This window comes from Neophocaena asiaeorientalis, unplaced genomic scaffold (assembly GCF_003031525.2).
Source record: "Neophocaena asiaeorientalis asiaeorientalis breed wild unplaced genomic scaffold, Neophocaena_asiaeorientalis_V1.1 scaffold67, whole genome shotgun sequence".
NCBI classification, from domain to species: Eukaryota; Metazoa; Chordata; class Mammalia; order Artiodactyla; family Phocoenidae; genus Neophocaena; species Neophocaena asiaeorientalis.
Genome location: NW_020173731.1, coordinates 9,941,359 through 9,956,721, shown reverse-complemented (window position 1 = coordinate 9,956,721; position 15,363 = coordinate 9,941,359). Strand labels below are relative to the sequence as shown.

General features: G+C 49.8%; 1 protein-coding gene across 1 annotated transcript; it reads right to left on the bottom strand.

Annotated features, from left to right (window-relative positions):
• Positions 1-6,797: 6,797 nt before the first annotated feature.
• FCAMR (Fc alpha and mu receptor) lies at positions 6,798-15,034 on the bottom strand. The gene is given in 6 exon segments (XM_024750881.1): positions 6,798-6,982; positions 7,624-7,742; positions 8,367-9,123; positions 10,086-10,424; positions 13,484-13,627; positions 14,980-15,034. Coding segments are annotated over 6 exon segments (1,578 nt in total). The 5' UTR covers positions 15,014-15,034.
• Positions 15,035-15,363: the final 329 nt, after the last annotated feature.

The following is a 15,363-nucleotide window of genomic DNA, read 5'->3' as shown; positions in this document are numbered from 1 at the left end:
CATTTATACAATGGGGCTAATTACACTTACCCCATAATTATGGTATGAAGATTAATTGTAATATGGACAGTGGCTGGCATCTAAAAGGTGTTTATTGTCCAGCTTCAAATGAAAGGGACAGCATAGGCTTTTGGAACAGAGTCCCACTGACCCATGAGGAACCAAGGGCGGGGAAGTGGAATGACTTGCCTAGGTTTGCATGGTGAGTTGATGGCATGGATGGGTTGAGAACCAAGGTCTCCCAGCATTGGGCACTTTCCTCCACTTCCCAAAGCCTTTACTCCCCCAGATGAATCTTCTGAATTGTGTTTCCCCAGGCAGCAAAGGGCTCCCATTTGCATCCTGAACTGATCCAGGGAAGACGGGAGGGGGCCAGGTCCACACGCCTCCGCAGGTCCAGCCTTTCAGATTGGCACCACTAGCGTGTTGCTCCCAGACCCAGGGCTGACCCAGCCACCAACAGAGAAGGGGAGGTCAACGCCATCCAGTCCTCCCCCAGAACTCCACTGCCCTTCTGACATTGCTCACTGTGGACGGTCTCCATGAATGTAGCTGGACAAGTGGGATAAGATGGGACGGATGAAATGCCTATAACTGCCATTTACTGCCTGCTCCCTGCTCCCATGTGCGGATTTTTAGCTGAGTCAATGTTTAACCCTTGTCTGGAGTCAATGTTTAATCGCAGGTCAGCCAGCCCTGAAATTTAGGATTCCTTGGTAAGCCAATAATATACAGTATTTTAGTATCAATCACTGGAAAATAGAGTTGTGACTGGATCTACCAAAGCTAAATAGCAAGCCCCATCCCCACTCCCCCTTTTTTTAAAGGATGTTGACTGTTTGGGATTGTTTACGCCAAGTATCCTGCCCTCGCCATCAACAAATAATGATCTAGCATTTCCTGGCCCCAGCTGTCATCTACTGGCAGGAGCACAGCATTGGTTCTTCCTGTTCTAATTTCACCTTTGAGGCTTGGGAGAGGGCATGGGATGGGGACGACTGTCCTTTTGGTCAGCTGAGCGCTGCCATCTGGCAACGTAGTCCCTAGTGTGGTCACTGCCTGGAATCCCAGACTAGAACCGTCCAGTTGGCTGGGCTTGCTCGGGCAAGCTTTTGGGGGAGTTTCTAAGCACAGACTTATGTTTAGAGGCTCCCTGGTGAATCTCCCCGTTAGGAAGTAGGTAGAAGGAAATTTCATTATAAATGCTCTATGTTTGCCTGGCTACTGGGTGATGTCATAGGGGCTCCCCAGGGGCCCTTCTCAAGGAGCTTGGAGCATAGCATCTATGATCTGGCAGCCTTGTGTCCATGACAAGAGCAAGCTCAATGAAGGAAAACTCAGAATGGCAAGCTGGGTGGTGGACATGTGGGGAGTGTGAAAGAGGGGGAGAGGGCTGCGACCAGATTAGAGGTTCAGGTTACTGGATGTGTTGGAGAGGGTGACTTACTGGCCAAGTGTGTGCACCTGAGCCTCAAATCTTTTCTTTTTTCTACATGAACTCACTGAGTCACCTCCTTCTCCCTGACTACCTGCCTCCCTATGTCACTGCCCAGATGTCCAATCCCTCATCTGTTTTCCTAGCTCTGTTGACTCCCAATCAGGGAGTGAAAACAACATTTCTTCTAGGCCTCCCGGAGTGGCAGTGAGGAGGATTGTCTGTACTCTATCATTGTGGCTGGTGAAGGAGTGAAGGCAGAGACTGTGGTGGGTGCCCCCTGAGCCTATGTCTTGTCCCGAGGAGGCTAGGAGTGATGAAGCGGAACATGAAAGGGTCTGGAAATGGAAAGTTGGCCTTGGTCCCAAGGCTCCCTCTATTTTCCCTAAACCAGTCCCGGGACCCCAAAGAGCTTTTATTCTCTGGTTCTGAGAGGCAGGAACAAATGAACAAACCATTTCTGAGGTTACCAAACCATTCTCTTGCCCTCTACTACCTCCATCCCTTGGCCAGGAAGGGGCGGAAGAAGGAAGATTTTCAGAGTAGACATCCAAAGTCAACAGAGTGTCAGGTGACAGCGCCCAGTCCCTCTCATAAGCTACTGATGTCCTCCTGAAGCCTTGTTGTTTCCTTGTTCCTGGTCTGAGCCTGGCGTTTAGCCCAAGTTTGCCTAGCAGGCAGCCATTGGAAAAACATCGCCTGTGATCCCCTGCAGCCTGTGCCGTCCGAGCCTCAACGGTCCCACCTGTATAGTGGTGTACAATCGGCTTCTTTCCGGTGACGTATACTGTAATTAATTTTCAGTTTTCTTTGCTACACAGGTGGAGGAGAGTGCTGGCAAAATGAAAAATTTAGACAAGTTGCATTTCCTAACCAGTCTGTCCTTCCCATGCCAGGCTCTAAAGAAGTGAACTCCTTGATGCCCTTTTTCTGAATTCGTGTCTGAAGTGAGGTGCAACGTCTTCAAATTATGGGACAACTTGGAAAACGCCTTTGGTCATGGTCATCCTGGCTCTCTTCCTCTTGTCTAAGATACTCAGGGCTGGGGAGGCAGGACCCTGTAACATTAGGAGAAGAAGTGGCCCTTGTTGATTGACCCTCTACACTCAGAGCAACACTGGTAGATCTAGATCAAGGCAGCAAACAGGCCAAGGTTGGGAACTTGGCCAGAGGTTGGAAAAGGCAGAACACAGGAGATGCCAGATGCTAATCAGGGAACATATGTCTTCAACAAAATGGGACCAGAAGGCAAATGGTGGCCTCCTGACCCAGTGCCTCAGTGCTCGTGATTTCTACGAGCCTCTAGGAGTATGGCATAGGGTCCTTTCCTGCAGCTGGCACCTCTCTGCTGCTTGTCTGGGTTTCAGCTGACCCCCTGGAGAGCAGGCCATGGGGTGACAGCTCATCCCCTTGCTGATGGTGAAGGGAGCAGGTTGGCCTGGGAGGGCCAGTGCCTGCAAGCCAAGCTGTGTCACTTCAAGAAAAATGGAGGGCTTGGTGGCCCTGGACCCTGCATGCAAGGCCTCCCACAGAGAGTGTGTTTCCTTTCGTGTAGAATCTCCATTCCCCATTGAACGTTTGTCAAGCTGTTAGCCCTGGATTATCTACACCAATGGAAAATAATCACATAATCCATGTCTACTTGGCTGAAGTGAAGTATAAGTCTTTCTGTGGAAGTACCTTCCTCTTTATATCTGACTGGAGCTGTTATTTAACTGATTCTGTATTTCCCAGACCCCACTGGCTCCTGGAGAAGAGGAAGAAATCCCCGAAGTCTTAGTGGAGAGCATGAGACGTCGTCTGTGGAGTTAAGCGTTTGCCCTGAGTTACCTGTGACGGATGGACACCGCTGCAGGCGCTTAAGATCTGAGTTCAATTTGTACAAATGCCAATAAGGACCTCGGGGCTGGTGAGTGAATTTTTAGCTCTTAGTTCCAGCTCCCTGAACTTTTCCACTTCACTTAGCCAGGACAGGAGTAAGTCAGCTCAGTGATTGAAGAGAACAAATTATTGGAAACGGTTATGAAATTTTTACACCCAGGCCTAAAAGAGGAAAACAAAGAATTCTCTAGAACCTTAAACAGGGAAGGCCTGACCAGATATGCAGGCCATAAGTCCAAGTATGGAGGTGCAGCGCCATGATCAAAGATCTAGGCTGTAGCTGCTGTGCGTTCAGTGCCCAGGTGTGTAGCTACTTCCTGTCTCCGGCTTCAGTCTTCTCATCTGTAAAATGGGGATTATCCTGCTTACCTTACAGAAATGTTGCATCAAGTGAATATGGAATGTGAAGTCACCTAGGGGCGTGCCAGCTGTGTAGAGATACTTAACGAACAGTAGCAGCATTAATAGGTAGCGAGGTGAGAACGGGAGGGTTGAGCCCTAACCCGGAGAACATGCTTGATCCTAGGAAAGTCAGTGCTTCCCTGCCCTGTACCTTGGATTAGAAATCTCCATGGACACTTCCCTGATTCCAGCTTCAGAGATGGAGTGTCTCCCTGCCCCTCATCCCAGAGGTGTGGGTATCATGCTAGCTGGGGATATGAGATTACAAAACCAAAGCACTGACAATACCCAGCAGTGAATGTGGCCTGCTTAGCCCGCTTTGCCTCTGGCCCCTTAAGTCCAGGCTCCTGCCCCACTGCAGGCATCCTGTAGCCCATAAAGGAGAGCTGTAAGCCTTCTGGGCTGCCCCACTTCCTTCCTGGGCAAGGTTTCCCTCAGATCTTATCTCTGCTCAGCTCCAAAGACTTTGATCTTGGCTCTGCTCCATCCATTTGAAATTTTACTGGCTTCTCCTGCTTGCTGACCTCAGCTTTCCCTGGAACTCTGATTTGGCAGTCTTTCCTACTTCTGGAAGCTGTTTCTGACTCCAGCCCCTTGGCCAACACCCTTGCTGGCTGGTCCCCTCCTTCCCCCAGGCAGGGGGTCAGGCAGAATGCCCCAAGGCTGAATCCCAGACAGAAGGATTATAAGAGCTCAGAAGGAGGAGGGGGTGAGGAAAGGGGTGGTCCAGGGCAGCTGTTGAGAAGGAGTGATCCTTCATATCAGAGTGGGAACAGGAGAGTCTCAGTTGGTTTTATGGCCTAATGCAGGGATTGGCAAATTATGGCTCTCGAGCCAGACCCAGATCCAGCCTGCTTCTGTAAATAGTTTTGTTGAAACATACCCAAAGTCATTCACTTAGAGATTGTCTCTGGCTGCTTCTGTGCTGCCAGGGCAGAACTGGGTAGTTGTGACAGAGGCTGTACGGCCTGCAAAGTCTGAAGTATTTACTATCCGGCCCTTTCCCAAAAAGGTTTGCTGACCCCTGGTTTAGTGCATCAAGCTTCCCCAAACAAGAAGTGATTTGAGGAACCCAGTCCTGTGAGGTTGTTTCACCAAAACACCAAAACCCGGGGAAACACACACAATGTCCCCACCGCCCAGAGCTATTCACAACGCACCTTAGTGAATTAAAGTCTTCCAAAAATCCTGCACAAAACCTGTTTTTTGTTTAACCCACATTTCCCAAACTTCTTTGGTCTACCAAACCTTTTTCTCAGCATGCCTCTTAACAGTCCTCAGAAGCTAGCACTCTGTGGACGCCTCTGGAAAACTCTATCAGGTGGAATGATCCTGTACAGCCTGGGTTCTCTCCTGTCCCTGCCTCTAATGAGCTGAGGGACCATGGTTGAATTACATACCCTTCAGGGCCTGCTTCCTCATTGGTTGGATGGGATAACAGTGGCTCTCCTATCTCTTTTACAGGTGTTTCAGGCAGGTCCCTGAGATCATGTGCACGAAAATGGTCTGGAGCTAGGGCTGTGGTGTCATTGATTTTTGAGGATGAGCTTTGCTCTGATACATTGCTTAACAAAGGTGAAGTGGGGAAGCCACCAGGTCAAGGTCGTGAGTTCCCCTTTCCAGTCCTCACTCTGTTATTCCTAACTGAGTTAACTGAGTGACTTTCAACAAGTTACTTCCCCCCATGGGGTCTCAGTTATCTCACCCTGGGCAATGGATTTTAGACTGGTTAATCTCTGAGGATCTATTAACTCTGAAATTCGGTGACTCCATTTGGTTAGGTGCAGGCAACTTCCCTGCTTATCCAAAGCAGTGAGTCTTTCTCTCCCAAACCATGAAAATGGCATCGTATTGATTTTCTCTGGACAGTGTCTGGGTTCAGCTCCAGCTATGAGGAGGTAGTAAGGAAGGAAGGATTTCTGGTGCTGCTGACAGCTTAGGAGAGAGGGCCGAGCCTTCTGGGAATGTCTACCTGACAATTCTTGACTTGATACTGGAGCCTTTCTTTCCCTTTTCTTCCACTGCTTAAGGGCTGCTCTGTCCAAACATGAAGTTCAGACAGCTTGCTGATGGATCTGGCAAAATAAAAGAGCAGATGTAATTCCTGAAAAGACAGTGGGCCCAAGAGTGGAGCAAAAGTCCCCCAACAGGCATGAAATAAAGTGATTGTAAAGCAGAAACCACATAAAATTCCTCTTGGCCACCTTCTCTCTTATCTGTCCCTCTTACCATAAGCACTTTCCAGCTTCATCATCAGTCCTTGATATCAAGGATTTACAAGAGTTGAATAAGAGAAGCTTTATGAAGAAGATGAGAATCTACTGAAAAATACCCTCTTCCTTCACGAACTTAGGAAAATCCCAGAAAATCTTGACTGGGTCAAAAGGTCTACAGCATAATAAGTATGGGGCCAAACGGGCAGGGATGAATTGGGAATGAGGGTTCTTCCTTTTGGTCCCTGTGTAAGGACCTATGGGATCATCTAGGGGACTCCCAAATGAAGGGGGATTCAGAACATCTGTGTTGGCAGTGTTCCCAGAGGTCATGGAGCCCATGCCCCTCCAGTCAGCCATTCAGTCACAAATATTTATTGCGGGCCCTACTGAGCTGAAGTTCTTTGGGGACATAGTAAGATGGAGAAAACACAATTACTGCCCTAAGAGCTTAGAATGTACTTGAAAGGGTTATAGTTTAATGTGTGCAGCAGGCTGAGTGTTAAGAGATGTCAGAAAAAGGGGGCACCTACCAAGGGCTAGGAGTGATGGTTGAAATTTTGTTAATTCTCCACTCTGATTGGAAGCCTCTCATATTTTCAAACCTCCAGGAATGGAAATTCCACTTTTTCCAGGTCCACTGACCTCCTCCAGTAACTAATAGATCCTTTCCTGCAGCCTTCTTTGAGTCATAGTGTCACCTCTGGCCATGAAAAATGCTGGACCTTCCTTGGTCCAGTGATGGTCAGCCTTTGCTTCCCCAGATGGAATCCCAGCTCCCCAAGCTTCCCTTCATACAGGCGGAGGAAGGAAGAGAAGAGGCTGGTATTCGGTCCTGGTTCTTTTTTCCATGGTGTCTGAGCGGCTTATCCTTCCATTCCTTGGGGTCCAGGGTCCCTCTCCGGGATACTCAGGCTGGCACGGAGAGGAGGAGAGTCATCTTGGAGCATCTTCCTTTCCACCTGGGGAAGCTGGTCTGGCTGGAGGCTCAGCTCCGGGAACTGTGTCATCTGAATCAAGGTGACCCCTGATGACCTTTCTGTCTCCTGAGCTGCACAGACACAGAGCACACTGTGAGCATCCTGGGCACTGAATTTGATTCCTTGAGAACCACCCTCACCCATCGCAATCCTCAAGGACTTTCTGACACAGAGGATTTGCAACTGAGCCCTTAGATCGGCAGGGATTGGGCCAGGCCTTTGGGGAGCTGGGTCTGAGAATCTTAGCCCCTTTGACTTGCTCCCAGAGCATCTCACCCTTTCTTCACCAGATCTAAACGCCGTGGAGCGGTCCCTTTAGGAATGTTTAAACCCGGGCCTGGCGCTTTAAGAGACTTCCAGCTGGACCGTGCAGAGGGTACAAAGGCAGTCTGGTTCCACATTTGGACCCTGTACTCCGACCTGCTGTCAGGACTGTCCACGTGGTTCATATGACTACCAGCTGTCTTGCCGTCTTCTGAAGAGCTTCTCCTTAAGCTCTGGGATGCCATTGAGACATAAATGCATAGACTACTTTCCCATTTGATTGATAAAGGAACCAAGGCCAAGCTTGGTTAAGTGGCTCGGACTAGAATTTAGCACTTCTACATCCAGAGGTCCTGGTACCAACTCTGACCCCGACCCAGTCCTGAGGGTGTCAGATGGGAACAGGCGCTCCCCTCCCTGGCCTTGGGGTGACTTAAACTCCACTTACACCTCCTCTTTCTCCAGAGCTTCCTTTGCAGCAGAACAAGAGCCGTCAGCATAAGCGGACACAGCACCGAAGAGACTGGAGTCAGCATCCGAGAGATGTTTTTCTCTTCCAGAGAAACACTGGAGTGGAAGCAGCAGGGGAGGGGATGGAGGTTGGAGCTGGGGAGGAGACTGAAGACCCTTTGGCCCTTGCCCCTCATTTTACAGATGAGAAGCTGAGGCCAAGGCAAGCTGACTGCCCGAATTCCCATGGAGGGTTAGTTACCGAGCTGAGACTAGGTCCCCTGCCTTCCAGATCCCAAGCCCTGATCCTTTCCCTCCTCCACCAACGTGCAACAGTGGGCAAGAGAAGTGAGTGAGGGTCAGGGCATCTACGCTTGGCATTTGGCTTTGCCACAATCTGTCTTTGTAGCTTCAGTGAGTCACACCCTGACCTCGTCGGAGCTTGTTTCCTCATCTTTAAAAAAAAAAGTCCCAACAGTCCCACCTAAATATTCCATTATTCTAGCGCTTATATTTTTGCTTGAAAATCACATGAAGATGCTCAGATAGCGTTCTCCCAACAAGGACCCTTGAATGAGGGAGGATTCTGACTTTCATGTCCCTTATGCTTTACTGTCCTGAGGTTACAAAGGGAGAGGAGTGAGCAGACAGAGGGGGTCACAGAGGTTAGCTCACTGAGAGGTGTGCAAAGGGATGGAGCAGATGTGGAGTCCCAACGGAGAGGGCAGCCTGGGGGTTTACCTCTTCACTTGGGAGTCCTTGCCCAGGGGCCTGAAGGGCCTTGCTGCCAGGGCCTGGCTTGACGTCACTTGGGGACCACTGTCTCCAGCAGGGGTATCTAGGTCTCCTTCACTGCTTCCTTCTGCAGATGCCATCTCTATGCTGGTTGGCTCCAAGGTCCACACAACTGCAACTGGGGGGATTCCTTCAACGGAGCCCAGGGCTTGTGGCTTAGAAACCGACATTTCTTCTTGGTGGGTTTCCCACATCCACTTATCTGAGACCAGGGTTGATGGCCTAATGGTCGCCATGACCTTCTCAGCTGTGTCTGGGGCTATTCTGACCCTCTCTGTTTCCTCTCTTTGCCTATCAGTCCCAGTAGTTGTTTCCCTCTCTCTTTCGCTGGCCCTAGTCCTGTTTGCTTCCAAACTTCTGGTGCTCCACACTCGATCACCTTCTGTTGTATTGGACACACCTCTGATGGCTGAAGCTGGACTCTGCGGAGTGGGGATGGTTGCCCAAATGGAACCCTCTAGCTGGCTGCCTGTCCCTGGAGCTACTACCCCAGTTGCTCCTGGGGTTTGTCTTCCCTTAGCTGAAGCTGTGGTTTTGCTGGTTCCTAGAGTCAGAGCAACTCTGTCCCATCCCGTCCCTTGTCTCTCTATAGTCTGCATAGTTCCTGGTGCCCGTCTGTTGGCCGCTGGCGATACTGTCACAAAGGATTCCGTGATGAGCTCGCCAGCAGCCACAGTGGCTGCGGGGACGGCTCTGGAAAGACCTGTGTGAACAGCAGAAGGAGAGCAAATGAGAAGGCTATCCGTGCTGCCTACAGGACACCAGGCTGCAACGGACACCAGGCTTGACATGTTTGCTCCATGGAATGCAACCTCACTAAGCAATGCAGTCTTTGGCCAATATGTTGGATAAAATAAAAAATTGGGAAAACCAGATGTGTTCTCTAGTCTGTTGCCAATATTGACATTTTATGTCCCTATCTCCTTTTACGCACACAAATTCTCTATCCAGCTGCCCCAGGACACCATGCTGTCCCCTTTCCCAGGGCCCACTTCCCTTCATGTACTGCTTTTCAAATAAGAAAGAAAGAAAACTCCAGTCACAGCAGAGCAGCCAATGTCAGCAGATGGTTAGATAGCAACATCTATTCAAACAAGTCCACTCTCTGGACTCCTGCCTGCCTGTGCCATCTCTCTGGTAGACCTGCCTTTCATAGCCTGGATGCCCTTCCTTGGACTCTGGGTACCTGACTCTAGATCAACTCTCCAGAACGAGCCACGCACGGCACTGGCCTGGTAGCTGTTGGATGTCTGCTGAGAGGCTCAGCCTTAGGAAGAGCTCAGTCTCCATTCTTCTGCTTTGCCTGTCTTACGTGCTCTGCATGTCTGAACAAAAAGACATCATGACCCTAAGAAGCCATGTCCTCCAATTCACCAGCTTCACCGAGCTCTCTTCAAATATATGTGCCACAGCTTTCGGGGGGAATTGGGTGAGATAGATTACGGGGATTCAGTTGGGACGTTTTTCCCTAGTATCTACCTTCCCTCTGAAGGTGGTCTCCATCTGAAATAGAAGTCTATGTCTTAAAGTCCTTGCCTGACCCCAGCTTTTCATCATCACTCCCCTTGTGTTTAAAGCCCTCTCGGACCTCTGGGTCTTCTGTTGCCCCTTGCCCTTCCTAACATGCATGTCACCAAACTTGACCTGCCGGCCATCAACCCTTACCTGCAGAGATGGTCAGGTTCATGCTGAAGAATAGCATGTTATTTGTGTTTCCAATGCCACAGCGGTAGTGCCCCACATCCTCCGGGGACAGCTGGGACAGCCTCACCACAAACAAGCCTCTTTGTGGGAAGTCTGTTAGGGCCACACGGCCACGGTAGCGAAGGTGAGTGTAGTGGTTGGTGGACACGATGGTGTGGCAGGCCCACATCAGGGGTCTTAGGCGGCACCAGTACTTCCTCTGGCGGCTGTTGATGGGCAAGCGTGGGTAATGGCACCGGATGGTGACAGCTCCCCCAGGCTCCCCAGACACCAGTCTCGGGCCCTTCAACGCATTTGCAGCTGCAGGCAGAGAAAAAAAAAGTCCGGAGCAAGAGTGCTGAATTTGTCACTGTTTGGGGAGCTATGAGCTCCAAACTCTGCCAGAATTAGGGAACAGGTCAGAAAATGCCTCCGTGAAAGTGAAGCTAGAAAGAATCAATATAGAAATGTCAGAGCTTAGCCACTAGGTCAGGAGTAGCTCCAAGGTATGAAATGGAGCTGTGTCCAAGGCCCCATGGAGAGATGAAAACGCAACAATAATCTTACCACTATTTAGCTAACCACTATTGAGCTTATCATGTGCAGGTGATCTTGTACATGTCCGTCCAAAGCCTGGATTCACGCCACTGTGCTCCAGTGCAGATGTTTTTTAAAAAATGCAAATGTTTAAGAAGCTGCCATCTAAGCACCTGTAAGAAGACCAAGGCGAGAGCTGACAGAAGGGCTGTGGTTTATTTGCATAGAATGTAAAAGAGAGATGTTAAAACAACAAGGTCCTACTGTATAGCACAGGGAACTATATTCAATATCCTGTGATAAACCATAATGGAAAAGAATATGAAAAAGAATACATATATGCATAACTGAATCACTTTGCTGTACAGCGGAAATTAACACAACATTGAAAATCAACTCTACTTCAATAACTTTTTTTTAAAAAGAGGGATGTTAAATAGTAAAAAGAGATGAGTGTGACTTCTGCTGAAAGGAGAGGGTGCTGGAAGCACAGGAATCCTGCACTGCTGGGTGGATAACTCCCCAGACCATCGTTTTCAAAAACGTACATACTGCTCCCTTCTCTAGAAATGGAAATAACCAAGCGTCACTGTCAAAGCACAGCAGAATTTTGAATACGTCTGCTTTGGCGGTAGGCGTGAATCGCAGCTGAAGCACAGTCTATGGTCCTTTTACTGATTTAAATTTGATCCAATGCAAGCAGAAACAAAGTTTACTCTTTCTCTCACTGCCTCTTCCTACTAGCTCTGGGATGTCCCTCCTCCTTGATGAAATCTCAGACGTAATTTCAAGTATAGTAGCTTTCATAGTCTCGCTTGGATAAGAAGATGCCCAGCCCAGTGACTGCTGCAACTCCAGCCTCTCATCCAACTAAAGCCTTTTCCAATTTCCCAGCTACACTTGGAGGCCTGATGTGGGGGAGGGGGACAGGTCGGGGTCTCTTGCCTTGCTCGACTCCTTCCCCTATTCAGAACTGCTCTGGGGCCCCTCTGGGATTGGGTGTGGAGGGGAGAGACGAGAGGTGAATGGAAAGTCATGATCTGCTGGTGGCGCCCTCCGGGCATGGCAGACGTCCAGAGCTGGGTCCTTCCCTTTTGCCTCCCAGATTGCTTGTCTGTGGCCTCTGGCTGCAGTTCCCTCTTGGTAAAAACTACCTCTCCTCCTGCTGGGCTTTTATGACTCCTCCACGACCAAGCCTAGGACTTCTGGCCACGTGCCCCTGTCGTGGTTACAATCCCTTCTGGGTAGACCTCTTCGTAGAGGTACTGGGACAGCTCCTTTCTGTGGGACCTACATCACATTTGGCCCCAGGAAACACACTTTGTCCTGCTGTCAGGGGAAATCTGGGACATACAGCAAGCTTGTTGAGTGGCGTCCTAGAAGTTCCTTCTCTTACTTGGCTTAAAGTGAGGAGGAGGTGATCCGCCTTGTCCCACAGGGGCAGGTGGTGGAGAGCATAGCACGCTGTCTCTCTCCAAAAAGCTCTTCTCTTCTACCTCTGATGATTCTCCAGGAGACTACACGGTGGGCTATTTCTGGAACAACTAGCCTTGCCATCTCTCTCCATAGTCCTGCCCAGGTGGTTCTACATTTTGCTTTAGGATGTGGGCGCCTGGCATCTATCAATTTGTTCTATGTCTTCAGCACCTCTGAGTCCAAGAAAGTTTCATCCTGTTGCCAGGACTGGCTACATAATTTGCAGGGTCCAGTGCAAAATAAAAACGGAGGATCCCTTATTCAAAAGTTACTAAGGATTTCACTATGGCAACAGTAGAGCATTAAACCAAGCACCTTTTGAATGGGGTCCTGTGTGACTGCACAGGGCACATGCCCATAAAGCTGACCTTGCCTGTTGCATATGTCTTGAGGTCTCATTATAGGAAGAGTCAAGGCCATAAATGTTAGGGATAAATCAATACTCATTGTAGGTTTAATTAAGCGACACACCACAACTATGCCAGTATTGATAAAGTTAAATGGCAACTCATCATTAAAAAGCAAGAATCTGGGCTTCCCTGGTAGCGCAGTGGTTGAGAGTCTGCCTGCCGATGCAGGGGACACGGGTTTGTGCCCCGGTCTGGGAATATCCCACATGCAGCAGAGTGGCTGGGCCCGTGAGCCATGGCCACTAAGCCTGCGCGTCCAGAGCCTGTGCTCCGCAACGGGAGAGGTCACAACAGTGAGAGGCCCGTGTACTGCCCCCACCCCCAAAATACAAAAAGCAAACAACAAAAAAAAGTAAGAATCTTCGTAATTACAAACAAGGACCACCTCAGGATGACAGTGATGGTGCTCTGATAAAGTGTTCACACCTCATATTTCAGGAATCTGCATGTGATCTACGTGCGGCGAAGGCAAAAGGATTAAGGAGCCCCATTAATCAGTGGGATGGGCTGTTCTGACTTTCCAGTTGAGAGCTGATTAGGAATCCTTAATCAACTTTTGCAATAAACATTTTTTTCTTTTATAAATACCAAGTTTCACTTACCCTTAAGAACTTAATCGCTGGATGACTAGTAGCTCTTGGTTATATATCATAAAGGTTTTTGGAATTTAGTACTGGTTGCCTGTGAGAATTAAAGAAAGGGCTGGCATTTTAGGATCAATGTGGTGCCTGCCAGGGGTCCCTTCGGTAGAGGTGGTGCCCCTGCTCTCATTCACCCGTCATCTCCCAGCAGCTGTCCATTGTACAGCTTCAGTCAGGGATGGGCGAGGGAGGCCTGCACTGGAGTTTGACGGGAGGCCTGCACTGGAGCTTGACGGGAGGCCATGGACTGGAGCTTGACCTGGTCTGAGGAAGCACAAAAGGCCTGTGACACGAACAGGGAGAGCAGGGCTGGTGCCTGGGGTGGATCACTCCTCCCTCCAGCAAAGGGGTGAGAAAACCGGGAGTGTCTCCTTGGCCCAGAGGGTGGGCCCGGAGGGCAGAGAGCCATCCCACAGCCACGTGAGACAGGGTCTTCCGTGTGGAGGGGCCAAAGCAGAACCTGGGGCACAGGGAGGAGATGGGCCCTCGAGGGATCCACAAAGGCATCCACAAGAGGAGGTGCCAGCTCTAGAGCCCTGCCAGGCCAGAGAGTTCCAAGCCATCCCATCAAGTAAGAGCTGCCTGGCTCCTGCTGTCCTCCCACCTGCTGCTGTGAACCTACTGGCGTCCCCAGTGCCAGCTGCCTCGGCGGGGAGGAGAAAGAGCAGAGGAGAAGGGAGAAGGCAGCCCCCAGAGCCCTCCCTGCCTTCCTGACTGCGGGCCGTGGGTGATGAGGGGGCAAATCTCTGAATGAAGTTTAAATTGCTGACCAAAATATTTAACCCGCCACTTACAATGATCAAATTAGAACATCTGAGACTTAAAGGAATTAGGTTAAGACTCTTATATGTTCGGAGAAAAATCATGGGCCTGCCTGAGTTTTCATCTGGGGGCCGGGGAAGTTTGCTCCTACTGAAAAATTTTAAAGGGGGCATTGGGAGATGAAAATAAAGAAGTGGTGTGATTATATCACAGAGGGTTCTCGCCCAGAGATAAGCTACCTTTGATTCATTAAAATTCTGATTTGCTTGTAAGACAAACACAATTGTTAATCCCTTTTTTGTATTATCATAGCGTTTATTTATTCTTTCAACGATTATTTGTTAAGCATCTACTTGGGTACCAGACACTCTAAGCACATACTCACTACATTCCTCAATGGCTCTCCATTACCATCAAAATAAAACCAGATACCACAGCATGGAGACAGGATGATTGGTCCTCTGAGCCTGATCAGCTCACCAGCCTGTCAGGACGTACAGAGCAAGAATTCTGCCTTTCATCCATGTGTCCCTAGTGCCTGGCACATGGTAGGCCCTCCATAAGTATGTGTTTACTAAATAAGTAAATGCATAGATGCAGTATTTACCCATCTGGCTTCTTTGTAGACTCTGCACTCTTTGGAGTAGGTCAGGGTTTTTATGTCCCTAGTACTGGGTCTGCCACTTGAGCGTTTTTAGAATGAGTGGAAATAGAGCGGTGCTACCTCTGGCTTTTGCACACCCTGGAACCCATATCTTGCCAATGCAGCCAACTTTCAGTCATCAACTTGAATGGAAGAGAGTAGAGACAGATCAAAACTGTGACTATTCCAGCAATCATCAAGTCAGACATATGCCCCCTCATGTGAGCTCTCACCTCCCTCATTCACTCTGACCCGGATCTGACCACTCCCTCGATCCAAAGCCATGCGGATGTCCAAACTACGGTGCGGGTGCTGAATGCCGCTGAGGTGCCCGTCAGGCATGTCTGCAGCCTGGAAGGCTTGGGTCTGGGTGTACAAGCTCTGAAGCTGGGCTGTCTGGGACTCACCCTGCAGCAGGCACAGTATGAGGAGGACGGGCATTTTCCATCCTGCCCTCTGGTTGCTGACCTGCAAAAAAAACCATCGTAGATGAAGAGGCCTGAGAGGAGACGAGTGAGAAGCTGGGCGAGCAGCCCTGGGACCTGGGCAAGCACCTTCTCACTCTGGGATCTTGGTTTGCTCAGTGCTGGGGCTGGATCAGCTCCACCTAAGAGCAGGATGTACCTGCCCTCTGAGAGAAGCACAGCTCCATCCTTACGGCCCTAAACACGCACATTTGGCCTGGGTCACTGCCACCAAGACTAAAAAACTCCCTCTGGGGGATTCCAGCCCCGGCACCCACCTGCCAGCACGGAGCTCTGGATTGGGGGCAGCATTGCGTAGTGGAAAGA